The 19417-nt window shown below is 41.9% G+C and overlaps 1 protein-coding gene across 2 annotated transcripts in view; it reads left to right on the plus strand.

Moving 5' to 3' along the window:
* The first annotated feature begins 1227 nt into the window (after nucleotides 1-1227).
* Nucleotides 1228-19417, plus strand: part of SLC66A2 (solute carrier family 66 member 2) — a 53562-nt gene continuing 35372 nt past the window's right edge. The window contains exons 1-4 of one of the 2 annotated variants that reach the window (XM_080579205.1): nucleotides 1228-1364; nucleotides 1576-1894; nucleotides 11123-11256; nucleotides 15226-15279. In XM_080579205.1, coding sequence (XP_080435331.1) covers nucleotides 1692-1894; nucleotides 11123-11256; nucleotides 15226-15279 — 391 coding nt within the window. In that variant the 5' untranslated portion in view covers nucleotides 1228-1364; nucleotides 1576-1691. The remainder of the gene's footprint in view (nucleotides 1365-1575; nucleotides 1895-11122; nucleotides 11257-15225; nucleotides 15280-19417) is intronic. The other variant, XM_080579206.1, reaches the window with a different exon arrangement.

Genomic DNA, 19417 nt, shown 5'->3' on the forward strand with positions numbered 1-19417 from the left:
AATTGGAATAAATCAAGGTTCAAGTTACCATTAGAAGTTTAGGTACCGTGATGTTACCAAAATACTAACTGCTGGGAGCTAGTTTGTACCTAGGTGACTAAAGTTGCTCACATACTCAATTTCAATCCTCTTACAGCATGTTATCATAGAAGATTAATATTAGTCTTCAAAGACCTGGTGTGAAGCGTCCTGTCTGCTGTTGTTTTCTGAATGGGTTATACAGTTCTACCAAATGAAAGATACAGATAGTTAGAGATGTATATTCTGAAGGGGGAACTTTGCCAGTCCATAGGGAAAACTAAATACACCTCTTTTTGTCTGCAGTTCACTGGGATTGATTTCTGGCAGTGTAGCAGTACTGTTTCCATGGTAGGCTCTGCTTTTACACCAGGGCAGTGGTCCTTCTGAGCTCCCTCAAAGCTACTAACTATTGGACAAATAGAAAAGTAGTTTGACGTAAACCCTTATGAGGCTGAACACCTTCATCTGGCTGAACCCAGGCCTGTAGGCTGCTGAACTTTTCCTCGGTGAGGCAATGTTTAAAACCAGCTGTTATCTTCCAAGCTGTAGGTTTTCTCCGCAGGACTCTCCTGTCAGAGCCTTGCTGGGACTGTTGTGGTGGGATACTCCGTGTGCCAGGCTGTACGTTGTGCTTAGCCAGGGAGCACCTTAGGTTGGCACTGCTGCCAGAGGACGTTCAGCTGCTTATTCTGACACCTGAGCAGTGCCCCCCTGTGCTGGCACAAGCTGTTGTGTGGCTGAGCAGCTTGAGGAGCTGAAGCCAACCTGTCATTGCACCTGTTACCCAGCCTGGCATCCGTAATCATTTTAGCTTACGTGACTAGATTAATTCCTGAACAACGAGGACCTTTTTAAGTGACCAGACCTGAGCTACGCTCAAGCAGCAACGTGTTGATGATTTATTATTTTTACCCTTACGTTTTCATCTTAAACGAACCTAAATGACTTTAAAACGCCCGGGATTTATTCTGGGAGCTAAGATGGAGCACTGGAGCCAGCCTGTGCGGCTTCTTCTATAGGGATGAACCGTTGCTTCACAATACGTATTTCCTCAAAACGATTTCGCGGGGTTTCCTCAAAACACCGCTATTTACGTTAACAACAGCTGCCCTCCCAGGGCGCCGGCGGGCAGCCCTCCCTCAGGCCCGGCCTCCCCTCACGGCGGCCGCAGCCCCGGCGGCCGCGCGCGCACGGGCGGCGGGGCGGCCTCGCCGCCCATTGGCGGAGGCGCTGCCGGTCCCCGCGGCGTCACGGGGCTCGCCGGGGCCCCGCCGCTGCCGCCGGCTCGCGGCCCGCTGCCGGGAGCGGAGGGGGCATGGCGGGGGCCGCAGCGCGGCGAGCAGGTCGGGGCCGGCGGCGTCGGGCGGGCGTGAGCCGGGGGGGAGCCGCCGGCCGGGGGCGGTTGGGGCGTGCGGGAGGGGCGGGGGAGGCCCCGCCCGAGAACCGGTCTGGCGGGGCTGCGGTCGGAGGGGAGCGGGGCGGGCAGGCGGCCCCGCGCCCCTTCGCCCGTCCTCGGTGCTGCGCTCACGCCTCCCGTCTCCCCCCCCCCGCCAGGTCCCGGCTGCCCGAGGGAGGCCGCGGTGGCGGCGGCGGCGCCGCATCCCGGCGAGGCGCGTGGCTGAAAGCGACGGCGCCCCGGCGGCGGCCCGGCCCGCCTGCCCGCCCCCGCCATGGAGACGGACGGCCTGGAGTGGCTGCTGGTGCCCGTGCGGCAGCTGGTGGCGTGGGGCGCCGCGGGGGCCATGGTGTTCGGCGGCGTGGTGCCCTACATCCCGCAGTACAGGGACATCAGGCGGACGCAGAACGCCGAGGGCTTCTCCACCTACGTCTGCCTGGTGTTGCTGGTGGCAAACATCCTGCGGATACTCTTCTGGTGAGTGGGTTGTGCACGCACGGGCGTGGATCTCCACGCTCCTAAGCCTTCGCGCTCGTATTCTGGCTTCCAAGCTCTGATTTAGAATATTCGAGGAAATAATACCATTTATGTACTTCTCTTCCCCTGTCTTCAACATCAAAAAACTGTTTTGCCCTTAGTGGCTGAATCTGCGCCGAGTGAAACGCACTGGGCACAGGAATGCTGCGTGTTGCCCTTGCCAGATCTGATCACTAGTCTTCTGGTGTTCCGAACACAACATTTTTTGACTCATTGGTAAATAAAAATGGTTTATTTTAAGTCAGACCTTTTTTCTTGCTCTTTTATCTTTCCCTTTCCCCCCCAGCTCTGTTCTTTGAGTGAAGGCCCCGGTCCTGCGTGCTTGTTTTAACATCTAGTAGGTATTAAAGTTGCTGGGACGCTTGCCAGATGTTCCTGCATTTTCCTGAGATGCCAGCTGGCTTCAGAGGAGGTTCACTTCCGGAGCTCCACAGATGAAAGCATCGTAATTTGATAAGCAGGAAAATGGTGGGCTGTTTTTCAAAGCACATTCTTCCTGTTTCCAACATACTTTTCAATATTTAAAGGCACGTTTTTTTTTTCATAGTTTGATCTTGTGCTGTTGAACAAAGAATGTTTTATTAGGGCGTGCATGATTTCCGTGAATAAATTTTATTAACTTACATTCCTTGTTACTTCTAATAACGTAGATGCTGCAGCATTGGTAACATATCTGAGAAACCAATGATGAGGAAGTCTGGGAAATGACTGCAACCAAGAACAGTTATTCTAAGAATATTTTGACTTAAAATAGTGCTTCGTAGTCTGCAAAGGACTGATAGATAACAAGCTACTTCCTTCTGTTGGTTTCCAGTTTCTTTTTAAAGCTTCGCTACTTTCTTAAGTATATGCAGCTTTCTGGATTCTTCTTCAGCAAAATCAGTGTTACACTAGAGCAGGGAAAACAGTGGACCCTCTCCTGAGACCATAGCTAGCAGTTGAACTGAGGAATCATCACTAGATCAGAGCTACTTGTTGCGTTGGAACTCTGTTTTCTTGGGGAGAAAGCATTTGCAAGAGAAGTGTATGGAATACATGTTGGAAAAAGCAAAAGGAGAGTAGAGGAGCTGACAGGAGGGGAGAAATTAAAGATTTTTTTTGTTTTGTTTTACTGAGGAAGCTGAAATATACAAATGATTTACAGCTGAATGGAGATGCTGGCAGTTCCTAGGTAACCCAAGAGAGTGCATCTGTTAAATGAGATACGGAGTACGGAAGAACTGAAAAATCTTATTTTGAGTTGATTTTAAGTATATCTCATTAAGAGTTGTGCACAGGAATAAATACTGTGAGTAGTGAAAAATTTTTTTGATACTAACCTTAAAAGCTTTGTCAGCATTTGAAAAGAGAGAAAATGCAGTTACATTGGTTACGTGATTTATTTTTTTTATGATTATTTTTTTTTTTTGCTGCGTGTATTTAAGCTATATGATAGTATTACTCCTTGACGCATAGTAGTTCTGTGTGCGCTCTGGTCATCTCAGAGCTCGTCAGTGACACTGAATGGCTTCATACATATACGTAGACATATCTGGCATAGCTACAGCAGGAGCGTAAGGGATGCTGCTGGCTTGTGATACAGCCACTTCCACAGGGTTATACTGTAGGCATGAGCCTGCAGAAACATTTCTATCTATGCTTATAATGAAGTGTTTCTTTCTATTTCTGTTTAGCTAAAAGACAGGAAAGAAGACTTGCATAACGATAACTCAGTGTTCACGGAGAGAGAATATTTAGTTTCTCTACTTGTAAAGATTAGGCATCCCTACTAGTCCACAATAAACACCAGTAAGTCACAAATACAGTATTGAGGGTGGATATTGTCCTTGGCCATATGGTTGATTAAAGTAAGATAGCAGAGCGAGAGCCTCAGATTTATTGGAACATGTTTTAAATGCACCTACAGAGCAACTTGGCAAAACGATTTTTCTGTTAATTGCTTAACGTCATCTATAGCTGATGATATTACGTACCTTATCTGGGATGCAGCACTCTAGGTAATGTGACATAAGCGTCAGAATTATTTTAATCATATATGTCATTGGAGGGAATTAGAAGGTTTTGGTATATTTGATTTTAAATTTATTGAATAATTTGATCCATTCTTGTGCTTGAACAGAGCTGTTTATTTTGTTTTGCATATAATTTTCCCCAATCTGACTTTCAAAGTACCAGTTGATAAGACTAGTCCTCTTTCTTTTTAGCAAATCAATCCAGACCTTAACACAGGTCTCTCTTTTGAAATCTTCAGTGACATTTGGCTGTTATTTTCAATTGTTTTTAGTTTCTCTTCATTACTTTGTTACCAAGTATGAGCCAGATTCATCCTTCCTGACTTCCCCTCCACCCTGATCCAAAAATAAGTACTTAAAATGGTAGTCTTCAAAAACTCTCAGATTCTAAATGTGTTGCTTTGCAGGCTCTAATTATTTCTTAGGATGGCTGTTTGTTTATTTTTTGACTTCAAAGACATTTCTCTAATTTGCTGATTGTTGCTGTTGTTACTTTCAGATTTTCCTTAATTTCATATATTTTTCTTAAATACAAGGGTCACAGAGCTGAATGTCACATTTTTTCGATCCATACACAACAGGAACAGACAGTTCCTGCCTTTTATGCCATGTTTACTATGTGTTTTCACTCTTCTGTGTGCTGGTCTTTCTGTATCTGTGTCAGTCATAACAGATGTCCAGGCATCCAGTCCCACCTCTCCCCTCTGGCTCTACTCTGCCTGTTCACTTAAGCTCTGGGACAATTCCCTCATTTCCTATTTGTGAATGGGCAGATTCCACGCGTTCCTAGAACTCTACTCCTCTCCCCCTGATGTTGTCATGGAGTTTGACCTCCTCTCCAAATAGGGTATTTATTTCCAGTTCTTCTTGGCATATTTTTTAGGTGGAGTGGTAGCACTGTGGTGGTAGCTAATGAACAAAGCACTTCTGAGAGCAAAGATAATCCTGATTCCAGTTATCTCTTTTCAATTTCTTCTCCTCTGATTACACTGTTTCTAATGGTAAGCAATTTTTAAAGTCAGAGGACTTAGTACACTGCTTCATCTCCTCATCTTCCTCCCACCTAAGCCGTTAGTTTTGTGGCTTGTTCAAAGAGAAGAGTGTACGTTTGCTGGTGATGACAGTAACACGTTATCTACTAAACCACTTTTCATGCTTCTCTATTTCAGAGCATCTCAAAACTTCATCTTTAGAAAGAGAGTTCTGCTTTCGCTTTGGTGTGTTTGGCCTTGTCTGTTCCAGTAGTGAGCTTTATGCCAGACCTTCATGGAAAAGCAGTGGGAGAGGACTGGCCTGCAAAAATGAAAACCACACACGGATAGCAGTGTGCATGAGTCCGTTTCACTTTTTTTATGCATACATGGCTTTCATTTAGGAAAAAGAAAGTAGAAGTTTGGGCTTGCAAACTTTTGGTCTAATGTCTTGGCAGCCTGTTAAGTCTTTGTCCCTTTTAAAGAGGATTAAAAAAAAAATCAAAAATAGACAGTCTGTGCCCACAGCATCACACAGTGGGGTCTCCATTTGCTAATGTGAAAAGTAGATTTTGTGCTGTGGCTAGACATTATAAAGTTAGTTTTGTTTTCATAATAATAATCTATTGTTACACAGTTATATAATGCTTCAAATCAGTGCTTACTTTGGGTCGCCAGGGTAGCTGCTTGTTGCAATTGATTGTCAGTATCAGCTGCTTCTTTGCTCTTGTCCTCTGCCTTTGTCAGTCAGTGCTGCTTCTCCTATCTGTCTTCTTCAGACCACGTAGATCATCATTTCTGACTCTCCACACAGTTCAGCTTCGGGGCTGGTTGGCTTGGAGAAGGTCTGCACTGTGGATAAAGATGAAGAGGCAGTACAAAACTCACTGCCTTCCTAGTTCTGCTACACATAAAAACCTATGACAAGCTCCAAAAAGTCTGCTGTCAATTTATTTTCCTCTATATTTTTGATAAAGCACTTCAGTACCATTTTTGTTAGCTGATTCTTACTGTACTTGCTAGAGTTAGCTCTGATTTCTTGTTCTGGATCGGTTGGTAAAATATCCAAGGGATACGCGCTTTTACTGGTGCTTGAGCTTGGGGTGGTCAATGATCTGGTGAAGTTGTCTTATTCTGTTCTGAAGTTGAGGGCTGGCTGCCAGCTTCAGAGCTCACTGTGGCACTTGAACACGGCGGTGACAAAGATGAACATGCCTGCTTGGTTCGTCTGCCCTTCAGTTTGCCAGCTGACTAGCTTTGAATTCCTGTGATCGAGAACAGGAATAAGAAGGTGAAGAGTTGTGTAATCAGTTGGGAGTGGAGCATGCAGAAGAATTTGCGAGAGTTCTCTCTCCCTGCCTTCATTGCCCCCTTCTTGTGTTTGAAACAGAGCTTATAATGAAATAAATTACCGTTTCTTATATTATTAAAACCAGAATAAATAAATAGCTGGAGGAAAAAGAACTACAGATTCCCTAGAAGTCAGCAGTAGGCATTTTAGTTGTATCTTGGGAAAGTTCAGCCAAAAGCTTCCTGCTGTTTCCAAGAGCTTCCTGCTGTTTCCAGAGGGCTTTGGACTTTTTTCGGTTGTGCAGTCAATAAAATGCTTCATATAGTAGTATAACATAACTTGTATATTTTTTAAGGAAGATGATCTTCTTTCCGTGAGTTTTGAGATGCAATTCTGTTGGCCAGTGGCCTAAGCCTCATGCAGTAACGTCAGAGAAATCCAAACAACAGAAAGTAACACAAAACCTTCCAATTTTTGAGTTGTTATTGCAAAAGTGTTGCCTTAAGGCAAACTCTGGAAACAAGTTCTGACAGTAAGGGAAAAGGCGGAAACTACCGAATTTTTTACTTTTGAGCAAAGGTGTCCCCCCCTTCCCGTTCCACATCAGTTCATCTGAAACAAACTCGGTTCTGAAAGCTAGTGCCAGTAGAATTGAGAGCTCTCTGCTGGAGTCTGTAGAATCAGCTTCCTGTTACTAACAGGCTTACTGAGACAAGTATGCAGCTGGAGGTGATCTGTAGGAAGGTGTTGGACTTGCTTTTGGGTGGGGTAGGCTCCTACATGTTTATTTTGCTGTAGCACCTATAGTGCCACTTGTGGATCAGGTCCTGATGTCGGGTGTTGCTTTGACTTCAGGCAGTAGGCCAGTGGGGTCTGCAGGACCTACTGTGGGAAGGAGAAACTTTTAAGACTTCTGTTACTAAAACGAATACTGGTAGCTTTTTCCATACGGGGAGGGTGAGATGATGCTGTAAATGTAACTTTGAGAGATTGCTTTACCTGTGGTCTGCTAGTGGAGTCTTGCTCAGCTGCTGAGAGCAAAAGTGCTATGCAATTCCTCCTCCTCCTTTTAAATGCCAAGTACAAAATGCACTGCTGTTCTGTACAGAGAGTAAAGGTAAAGTAGGATTTTGTATGCCCAAGTGGGAAGCTTGTTTTGGGTGCTCTGTAATGTCCTGGAAGTTTACATGTCAAGGAGGAGCTCACATAAGGAAATCCTGTTGTTAAACTAGTTTCTTTCTTGAGCTTCTTGCTGATTACATTCTGTGATTGTGTGGGCTGTCTTTTAAGATAGCTGTCATGCTGCTACCTTGGGCTATTTCCTGTGGCCCAGGTGGTGGCATGCAGTGTCCTGCACGCTTTCCGTCTTGCTTAGAATCTTTAACTTCCCAAAGAGTTGGAAAAGTTGATCCAGGGTGGTGAAGCCTGTGGTAGCTTTGGTTGCTTGGTGGTTTCTACTATCGCGGTGAGTAGAACTGCCTTTGTGAACTACAGCAATGCTGTGATGGCCCTGTGTAGGGGCACAGCACAAAGAGAAAGCCTTGCCCCAGGCTGGGCGCTGCTGGGGATAGCAGACAGCAGCTGGAAGCTGGAATGGTGGCTGTGAGCATAGGAGGAAACAACGCGGTCGGGATGGTGGTGATCTGGCTGCACCAACAGCAGTCAATTTCTTTTTGAGAGATGTTTTAGGAAAAGAGATACTGTTTAATGTATTTTGGGCTTCTTTTTCACAGGACTTCATTAACAGGATTATTGCAGTAGGATTGAGGCATACTGGTGGAATTACGTAGTTTTCCCAATGACTAGTTAGTTTCTGCTGTGGCTTGAATGTCTCCTCCTCTTGTCTTCATCACCTGACCACGCATTAATTATTTTAAGGCTGTTGAAATACTAATGAAATGTAAGACCCTACCCTCTTCTTTATTTTGCACGCATAACTAGTACTAGGTCTTCTTGTTGTTAACAGTATTTTTACAGTGAAAAACTTTGTCTCTACGTAATCTAACATTTGAAGTATGAGGTCTTTGAGTATTGCAAATGTCATGGTTGATTGCATCGTCACGTAACGCTGTAGTCGTAGGGTGAAAATGCAGAATAATGATGTCATCCCCAAGGCTTCAAAGGTGTTCTTTTCTGTGAACCTCTTCTAGTATCCTAAGGCTCTCCATCTTTCTCTCTTAGTCTACTTCAGTGTTCCTCCCCTCCCAGCTTCTGCCTTGACAAAGGCAAGAATAACATCTGCTGGACAGAAAGGAAAGCATCCTGAGCAAACAGAACACGGGGACAGGTTGCTCTCCCAGCAGTGCTTGCATCTTGTAGTGCTCCTGGGTCAAGCTGGTTTGAGGAATCTTGCCTTGGCAGATCTTAATATCAGTGTGAAGTAGAGCAAGCAGCTTGGAGTGGTGTGTGTGTGTTTTTAATAAGAATCTTCACAGTTCTGGCTTACAGAACAGTTCTTGTGTGTTGAGGGTTTTGATGTGCTTTTTTAATTGTTAGAGATGATCTGCAGTAATACTTCCAGTCTCATTTACGTTAAGGCTGTAGTGATGGCAAATTGTTACAACGAGACAGCAGGTGGCCTTGCTTATGTGTGTTTGTAGTGGGTGGATGTTTGTACTCTAAGCCATGCATTTGCCACACAGCCATTACTGAATCACCGGTAGTCTCATCAGCAGGGAGAAACTAACCTTGCAGCAACCTGTGCTGGATTTACCATCATAATAGTTTCTAGCTCATTGCACTGCTAGCTCAGCCCCTCTTAAATACCTTATGATTTTACATGCAAGTGTATTTGTAATTGGAGAGGGTTTTTCTAAGCTTGGCGTAAAAAGTTTTAACTGTGTGTTAATTTTAACTAAGTTTTAGCCAGTTTTTCCTCATTCCCTGAATAGGAGACAAATACAACAGCAGTAAATTCCAGTGGTTCAGGGGACCTTGGCCACAGTCAGCAACAGAGGCTGCATGAGCTTTGGTATCGTGGGCATGGGACATAGTCTGAGCCAACTTTTGTTCCTTCTACCTTACATTTGTTCCCAGCGCAGTGAAAGCCAGAGCACTCTGTGCTTGCAGTTATACGTATCAGTTGTGTTCTTTACTTCCTTCCTCGTGAGGTCCTCCAAATGTGTTAAGATACTGGCTGCTGTGGCCCACCACAAATCCACTGATGGTAGAAGGAAGGGTCGGACTTCTATATACTAGTGAAGTATACGTCACTGTTACTCTTCCAGTGGCGTCTTTGACGATGGTGTGGAGGCTCAAGGCGTTGTAGTTTTCTGGCTGTGCCATTAGGCAGGGAATACTTAGTCATTTTCCTTGGTGTGGGCTGGTTGGCTGCTCTGTACAGGAAGATTTCCAAGGAAGCTGGTCTCCTGTCCCTTATCAGTTGGTTCATAACAAGAAAAAAAATATCTCTCTGTTGGAATGGTTGTAGCATAAATTCAGTATCATGTAAGAGAGTGTGATGATGAACCTAACTTTTTTTTTTTTACCAACAGAGCTCTGCCACTGAACTAGCCCAGGCATAAGAAATGATATTTTACCATAGAGCAGGCACTGTCCAGAGGCGGACATGGTTGCAGATGGCAGTGTAGCTGAGTTCTCTGGCAGCATGATGTGCTTGGAGAAAGGCGTTAGTAACTGCTGTCAGGGATCTTGGAAGGCCCGTGTAACATGGTGCAGGCTGAAGGAGCTGGGGAGTACAGCGATGTGTCTTCACCATTCTCAGCATCTCCGTCCTCAGAGCTGAGCAGAGAGAAGCAGCTCCGTGTGTTGTGTAGCCTTCCTGTTGTTAATCTAATACCCTTTGAGGGCTGCATGTGAAAAGCTTCCACCTTTTACCCCTAATCAATTTAAGGAGCATGTCTGGTGAGGATTGCTGAACGGAACGTCCATCAAACAATGCAGGAAGAGAAACTTGAAGTCATGAGCCTTCGCTGAAGGGTCTTGTTTTCATGTGGCAGAACCTTATGCAAGCATAGAAGAGAAAGCCCTTCAGTGGAGACTGGCCACGATCCAAATTTTTCTTTTTGTGTTATGTTCAGGAAAGCTCAGTGGGCCCCACCACACATCATCTGTGAGCAAATGGAAATTGAATGTGTGGCTGGGGGGAAAGCAGAGAGGGCAAGAGAGGACAAAGTGTGAATGTTCAGTTCTAGTACCTTTTAGACTTCTTCCTTTCCCAAACCTTGGTCCAAATTAGATATAACCTGATGAGTGAGTTGGTGTTTTTTGCTGACCTGCTGCTCAGATATCTGGAGGCAGACAGAGCATGAGGCTTATGTTTTTTTCCTTTTTCTATAGGAGGAAGTTATGTTAATCCTACTAAGCTAATAGCTGTGGGTATTTTTTTATAGGACAAATGTCCTCAACAATAAAAAATTGAGAGAGATAAGTTTTGCACGGATGTCCTTGTGAAATACGTCCTTGTGAAATCAATGGGCTATATACATGGAGAGAACATGTAGCTGATCTTAGTGCAGCATAACTCTCCGGTCTCTGTGCTGTTTCAACTGCTGTTGAATCTGCTTGTCCTTTCAATATAATAGGTTTGCTGCTTGTTTGAGAAACAAAAACTTAAGCTTCTAGTTTCACAATTACTACTTAAGCTTCTAGTTTCACAATTACTAGGATCAGTCCACAGGGAGGATGTTTTATCCAACAACCTTGTTACTCCTGTAAGGGGATTGTGACTCTGAGCCTGCTATATGGGCATCTAGATTTAGCTAGTGACTTTTTCTTCCTGGCCTTTCACACCTGTTTCAGTAAGGGTAGTTTAGGGTTTCCTTTTTCAGGTGCTTAGGGTGAAAGAATGAAAGTAACTGAATGCAACATTTGTCATCTTTGAGATGTTTTATATATTTTCCTTTCCTTTTTGTTTTTTGTTTTTGTTTTTTAGGTTTGGAAGGCGTTTTGAATCCCCTCTTTTGTGGCAAAGCATTATCATGATCATTACTATGTTACTGATGCTGAAACTGTGCACTGAAGTTCGTGTGTCCAACGACCTAAACATAAAACGCCGCTCTTTTGCAGGTTAGTGACAGGAACTAGTTGTTGCAGAATGAACCTTTTTGAAAGCGTATTGCACTTGTTTTGGACAAAAGTTCTGCCTGAATTGCAACCCAGTCTCCTTTCGTGATGAATCACTGTAGTGCTACTTGAACTTTTTTTTTTTTTTTTTAAACCACTTCCTTCCAGATGAATGTTTAACGTTTTAGCTTTATTTTAAACGGGTCTTGGTTCAGTCTGGAAGTAGGAGTTCTTAATGTTTCACGTCATGCCCTAGGATACAGAGCTGGCTGTCATGCAGTTATGCTAGCCTGGATATTTTTTAAGATCTTGTCCTGCATAAGAAATTTTCTTCTAGTATATTCTCTACTGTGTTCTTAGGTGGGAGTTAGATCCTGATCATATACTATTATCTGAGATCTTATTTTGCAGTTGCCAACACTTGCTTTTGCACAGAGTTTATTTTCTGCTTAATAAATTATTGGCTATCAAAACAGGAGGTGTTGTCATGTCTTAGATGCAGAACTGTCTTTTTGTATACCTTTTCCTTTTTTTTAATGTGGGAGTTACAGGAACTTTCACGTATATTTTTATATAGTTGTTTATTTAATTCTTAGGCATTGATACTTCCAGCTGGGACCAGAGTATTATCCTTTATGTAATCAAATATTCTTGCTCTGCAGAATGTCTTTGTTTTTCTCCCCTCCCCCGGATAATGACACGAAAGGGATAGTTTTTGTTTTTTATCTAGAGTGACTTTGACTTACAAAATTTTATTTCACAGCTTATTACCAACAAGATCAGAATTAATACTACCAGCTTTTTGGCAGTTGTTTTACCAGTATGGATGCATGATTTATTCTCTCCATCTGTTCTCTTCCTTCACTCCCTAAAAATCGAGGGTTTGATTTAGTTCCAGATATTCATGGCCTTCATTGGAAGGCAGTGGATACTGCCTGTGCAGTAGGGTAATATATCTCATAGCTGAGGAAACTACTTCCATCCCTGCTCACTGTGGAGTGTAGTGTGAAACTGTTCAGTTAAGTAAATTCATGTGGAAGGGGGGCTGCACTGCAGCTCCTGAACAAAAGCCAACGTGTCCTCTAGTATTGTTAGTCTGGCAGGATGAATGTTTTAAAAACTTAGTTTCATCCATATTTAGCAGCAATTAAATCCGGGGAGTATTTAGGAGGGATATGTATGCTTTCTGCCTCTCAATGCTTGCATTTCATGAACTGGCAGAAAGGTTTCTCTGTTTGCACTTTATGAGGTGAAATTATCCTTGTGCATGTTTATGCATGCTCTTGCAGGCTCCCTCAGTAACCTTTGGACAAAAAGGGAGGCTATTCAGTTTAGTATATAGCCTTCTTTAAACATCTCTTCCTGAAAGACATACATTTTTTTATACCAGGTAATGGAAACTCCTCAAGGTTGTGCTGTGTCATTTGATCCTTTTTCCTGAAACTCAGCTTGTTACGTGTTTTACTAGCTAGAGAGATTGATTTTTACTTGTGGACCTTAATCATTTCTTTTTGTTGGAATACTTGCATCCTCCCACGAACTTTGAGACCAGTTAAAATCCTTTTCTTATGTGTGATAATTTTTCATCACTTACTTAAAAATCAATCTCAAATGTCATCAGGCCGGACAAAACAGACACACTAAGGACATTGACCCTCTGCGAGCTGTAATGGGATGTCTCAGAATAAACATTTAATTGCATACTAAACTCCTTTCAAGTGAGGCAGAAGAGGGTTTGTATTTCAAGCATGTCGAGTGAGATCTGCATTTCTAATCCTACTTCTAATCTTATCTTAAGTTTTATGGTGATTCAGACAAGCTGATAAATCTGTGTACTTACTTTCTTTCCTCATAGTTTACCAGGTTAGTGGGAAGCTAGGTTTGAAGTCAGTGTTTTTCGTGAACATTTCAGAATCCTGAGTGGAAGGTGCAAGATTTCTGTATGGTAGTGTAATTTATAATCCCTCATATGGCTGGTCTTCAATTTTAATCTTTTTCTTCTTTAATTTCTATCCTCCCTCTGAATGTTTCTACAAAATAATCCAAAATATTTAGAAAGTGAAGTTGTTCTTACTGCTTTCTTGTATTACTAGCAAATGCTGTGTTTCCTCCCTAGTCACATTAGTATATTTTTATCAGTGTATCTTGAACTATGTGGGAGTTACCTTTTCCTTTTCCTTTTTTTTTTGTTTTCATTATTCTCACTGTAAGGTCACTTAATAGTCCTGCAAAGAGAAAGCAAGTTGAAAGTGGCAGAGCGCGTCTTGTGCTGCTGCTGTCTTCTCTGTCTTTTTGTTCTGGATATGTAAATTTAGCCTTAAACTGCACGTACTGATTGGAAAGAGAATAAGCCCTCTTTATATGTCCAATTGTTGTATTACTTTTTTACACTTGACTGTATAGCCTGTTTTTAACTGTTCTGGATTGAAAGAAAATAAAAAAAAAAGCATCAAGAGAACAACCAAAACTTTATTTTAAACCCTGTAATGATAGGGCAGTTTTCTCTTCTGCCTGTGACTACTACCTATGAAAGGTAGTGTTTATGTGAAGAAGTCCTCAGATGAAGTCAACAGGCATGAATAATAGCTTACCGTCTTTTATCCTTTATTCAACACCATTTTAATTCAAACTTGAGTGTTTTACATGTAGATTTCCAGGCACCAATGTTGTGGTAACAGTTTCCCTTATTCATTGCTGGTGTTTAAATTGGTGTCTGTCCAGCTGTATTTATGCTGTCTTGTTGACTCAGTACGGAAAGGCTCAAGGTTCAGTGCTGGTTTATTTTGTTAAAGTTGGTTTTGTTCAAAATGCTGTATTATTTCTGGGTCATAATGATGCTACCATGCTAGAGAGCTACATACTGAAAAACAAAATCCACGTGCCTAACTCATGTCTCAACTCCAGAATCAAGGCCTTTTCAGGAGGCTGAAGCAAGTTGCTCACAAATACAGACTGCTAAAAGCATCTAGTCACTCTTGGAAACGTTGACAGGCCAGGACAGAGACTTTATATGCTTGGAGTGACACTCTACTAAGGGTCTTCCTTTTCTTCCCCAATATAAACCTTTACCCTCTTCTCGACAAAGATTCAGTTGCAGTTATGCCTAAGGCATTGTGCCAGATGTCAAGCACCCTGAGTATATGAACTCTGCTGAAAACCAGTGGGCAACTTTTGTTAAAAACAGGTTCTTAGACATCTCTTTTTCTTACAGGATAGTGAAGGCTCCTTAAGTAGAACTTGTGGTTGTCTGGTCTTACGCAAAGATGATTTCGTCTGGTCATTTGTCCAGTTTTATCTTCCTTCAGGCTGCTTATTTTCTTAACCTGCTTTATAACTTGTATCTTATTATAGCATCTTGATCTCTTGAGGAGCTCTGATTGTGTCACTGGAAAGCACTCTTGCACAATACTTGGTTTTCAACTGGCAGGAAAAGGAGAATTAAAAATTTTAGTATGCAGAATGATTGCAGATGGGGTCTACTTTGTCCTTGTTGATATGAGTAGCTTGAGCTGAGGCTTTTTGAAACCATTTTAGAGCAGCATTTTTCCAGGAGGTAATGCAACTGTACTGTATTAACTGATCATATACGTGTGTATATATTCAGTGTTTTTGGGCTAACAACTTGTTTTCTCTGATTGTGAGAAACATATGAAGTGAGAGTTAAGCTTTTTGTTCCACTGTTTTTAAGTCTTAATTTTCTCCCCCTGAGTAAATTGCTGTTGGGGATGTTCACTGAGACTGTTCTGGGCCTTCCTGCTGCTCGACCCTATCTTAATATCACTGGGTGGGAGCATTAGAGAAAGCATGGAGACTAAAATTTCTGTCACATTTTGTTTTGTCTTTTATTTTTTATAAGCAAAATATACTAACTGACTAAACTTGAACTAAAAGACCCACTGTTTCATTTAATCATACAAGTCTATTTTGTCTTTCCTTCCTTTTTTTCCCCCCTCAACTTTTTTTTTTATGTAGCTGCAGATAGTAAGGATGAAGAAATTAAAGCACCTCCCAAGAGATCCTATTTGGGTATGTACTGTCCAAACTCACTCTGCATGAAGTTGCCTTTTCAACTACCTATTTCATGCTTTGCCATTTTTTGTAACCATTTTTAAAAACACTTGCATGATCACTTCTATATTAAATGTTTGCATTACGTTTTTGTGACATACTAAAGCCTGGTGCATGGTTTCGTTTTAATTTTCCCTTCCTCACTCTTAACCTACATAGCGGAAAACATGCTTACAGTTCTGCTTCAGAAATCAGTTTTGAAGGCAGTTGAATTCACTCCATTGTGTGTTTCAATAATACCTTTCTCTTTTTCCTTCCCTAAGGTAGAAAAGCAAAATACTGTGTGATACAGGGATCCATATCTTCATAGTCATATTCCTCCTCTTCTAGCCCTGCCTCTGGAGGAAACAATGGAAAATACAAGAGTATCTTTCAGCATTGTTCAGAATGCTAGATGAGAAATTTCCCACATCTGATGTTCAGCAAAATGCCTGCATCTTTGCGACTTATTTTTTTTTTTTTCCGTGACTTGTTCCTCTCATATAGAGTAGCCTCAAGATTGTTTCTTGGTAATTAGTAACACTCTAAACTGAGAGCTTCCAATTGTTTTCAGTTTCAGAATTGGAATCTACGTTCTTTTAATTTGCCTAAGAGGAAATATTAGGTGCAAGCTAGCCTTGTAGTGTTTTCAGCTCTCAGTAGCTAGGGAGACAGTTTTTGTCAAGCCATGGTGGTCTTTATTTATTTTTTTAAAACTAGTTGGGGGTATCATGTTAAGGTAGTTGGACCAGCCACAGACACAAAAGCTGCCCAAAGTCAACTTTTATATTGGTTTAAAATGAATTGATGTAGAATCTCGCACTGATACTAGTTATTCTCTGTTGCAATTCTCAAGCTAATAAGGGATCAATTAAAGATATACAGGGTAAAGAAAAGTATTCCTGGTGCAAAAGAGTCTCTACTTCTATATCAACAGTTAATTAAACTTGAGCAAGCTTTGAGAAACACAAAGAGAAGCATTAACCTGAGTACTGTCTTGAAACTGTAAGACCAAACCTGTAAGGGTTAAATAGACTCTTTCATTAATCTTCTGGACCTCTCCTTTCAGATTTAGGGGCAAAATGCATCTTAAACTGGTTTGATGGCAGTATTTTGCAAAGTGCCTTTTCTGTTTGTGCTTTCAAAACATTTTTTCTGGACTTCTTATGAAACTGTTTTATTTTGCTGTTTTCTAGTTTGTGGTGGTTTTCACTGGCTTGCAACACTAACCAATGGAATGTAAACTTTAAACAATTCTATCGTTTTTGCACCTATCTTCCTGTTGTCTTTTACTGATACTCAGAAATGTTTTATTTACAGTGGCAGAGCTAGAATCAGCTGCCTCTGCTCTTAGATACAATTGAGTGGGTTATTTCAAAATGCTTCATGTGGTTAAAATTAAACAGAAAAAAGTAACTTAATGTGACCTTTTATTCATTTTTTTTTTTTTGTTAAAAATTATTGCTTGGTGATTCAAGTGCTTAAAAAGGTTGACATTTGTAGGAAAAAAAAAACAACTTTAATCTTAGTCTAACTAATTTAAATCTGAAACATTTGGTTAATAAATGGTGACTGAAGGTCATTTTGGAACTGCTTAGCAAAATAATGAGATGAATCACATTATCACTAAGGAAAAGGGTAGTCTCATGCTCAGAGGTTTAATGATAGGTTGGCAAGTCTGTTCTCTGTTCAAATGGCATAATTCTTACTGGTGCAAACAAAGTAAGAAATGTTTTGAGGTGTTTGTGTATAGTATACATGTAAAAGTACGCCCAAGCGGCTGTGCAAGTGGGCTGTACAGCGCTTTACATCACAGCGTAAGTCATAGTTTGACTGGCAGAGGGTTATTAAACTGAGTGAGCTGTGTCCTGAGGTGCTGTTTGCTACAGCTTTGGAAAGCTCACTCAGAGTAGTTAAGGGGGGTATTTGCTGTATTCTCAAGTGGTATGAGGACATTCTCACAATGTCTTTTAATGAGTTTTAAGGAAAATTTTGTTCAAGGAGGAGAGATTGGCTTCTTCCTTTTCCCTGTTTATTTTGGTTTTCTGAAAATATTCTTCAATATGCTTTTAGACTCCAGAGATCATTGTATTACTTTCTTTTTCTTGTTATGTAGTAAACATTCTGCCTATTCTTTTTGGCTATCCATGAAAACTATTATTGTAGATGTTGAAGCATTAATCTGAGAATGTACTGTGAAAGTTAAGGACACGATTTATTTATTTTTTCTTGATGAGGTGCTTTAGAACAAATCATAGAATCATTGAATGATTTGAGATGGAAGGGTCCTCTAAAATCATCTGGTTTGTGGATAAATGTCTTAATCTGTTTCACTGAAATGCAGTAAAATAAGAGTTAGAGGTTGTCACAGGAGTAGCAAAACACTAAACAAGACATTGCTCCAAAGATGTGTTGTTTGAAACCGTTTCAAAGGGTCTCATTGACATGGCAGACGAGTCCCAAAGTGAATGTGATTTGTTTGATTTTCCAAGTAAATATTTAAACGCTTTGAAGGACGCTTCCAGTAGATGACAAGAGTTTTCCTCCCTTATGTGAAGCTGGTTTTAAAACTTTCTGTGCTGTTGAACCCTGAACCTTGCTTTTTGCCCAAACAGAAAGTTATCCAAGTAACAATAAGTTTTAAAGCAACAGTAATAAGATAACTAAAATGCAGATGATCTGCCTGTTGCATTAATATTTAAAATGACTTATTTTCTTTGGGTGAAAAATGTAAAATGTCTGTGCAGGTAAGTTCAGAATTAGAACCTGCGTAGTGATGAAGACAAAAGAGCAATGTTAATGAAGTAGGCACAGTCATCTGCTACTCTCTGCTGTTTCCGCAGTGTCCTGGTTTCATCTGGGATAAAATTAATTTTGTTCCCAGTAGCTGGTATGGTGCTGTGTTTTGAATTTAGGATGAGAATAAGGCAAATAACACACTGATGTTTTCAGTTGCTTACAGGAAGCAGTGCTTAGACTCAGCCAGGGATTTTTCAGCTTCTCATGCTGCCCTGCCCGTGAGGAGGCTGGGGGTGGGTGCAGAAGGAGCTGGGAGGGGACACAGCCAGGACCGCTGACCCACGTTGGCCAAAGGGATACTCCGTAATACCCGATGTCATGCTGAAAAGTAAAACTGGGGGGGTTGGCCAGGGAGCAGGTTGGCTGCTGTTTGGGGACTGGCTGGGCATCAATCAGCAGGTGGTGAGCAATTGCGCTGTACGTCAATTGCTTTGTATATTATTTGATCATAATAATAATAATAATAATTTTCCCTTCCACTTCCTTTTAAACTGTCTTTATTTCAACCCATGAGTTTTACCATTTTTCCATTCTCTCGCCCATCCCACGTCAGGGGGGAACGACTGGCTGTGTGGTGCTGAGCTCCCTGCTGAGTTAAACCACTACACAGTCATCGTGACAGCCCTGTAAATAACTTAGGTGTTCACCTCTTCTTTTGTCCCTTAACTTTACTCAGGGGATTGGTTGGCTCGTGATAAATTGGGAGTTGGCACGCTCTGGGACGCAGCTGATACGTCGCGTGCGCCGTAAAGGCTGTAAGCTTTTTTCAGTCAGCTCTCTGGCTCCCTCTGGTCGTAATATTCAATTTGTCTGGGTCGAACAGGAGCATCCCGCTGGCAGACAAGCAGATGTGCGATGTGGTTGTCTGCGGGTGCTTACAGCGCGCTTCTCTGTCCAGGCCTCGCTAGCCTGAGCAGAGCCACAGACGGTGGAGAGGCAGTTTCTCTTTGCTAGTTACGTGGGCTTTGCATTGGTTTCAGTGAAAGTATGTCTTTCACACCATAGTTTGTAGTTACTGAATTCCCTTTACAACTGTGGGGCAATTAAATACATAACAAAAACACAGTTGTTGCTGGCATGCAGCTGTCACAGCCTCTGTCCCTGCATAACTGCAAATAGACAGGAGGGGAGTTAAATACCTTCTTGCCAGGAGTACACATTCCCTTGTTAGACTCATGTTAAAGTGCTTTTTTTTTGGTCTTTTAGGAAGGGAGTCTCGGAGAGGGGTTTGTAACAGTGTCTCTGTGTGAAACTAGGATGCTTTTTTTTTTTTTTTCCTTTTCCTTAAAATAGACTTTTAGCTGTTGAGGAATACAGA

The sequence above is a fragment of the Anser brachyrhynchus genome (assembly GCF_964034855.1).
Source record: "Anser brachyrhynchus genome assembly, chromosome: 2".
Classification (NCBI taxonomy): domain Eukaryota; kingdom Metazoa; phylum Chordata; class Aves; order Anseriformes; family Anatidae; genus Anser; species Anser brachyrhynchus.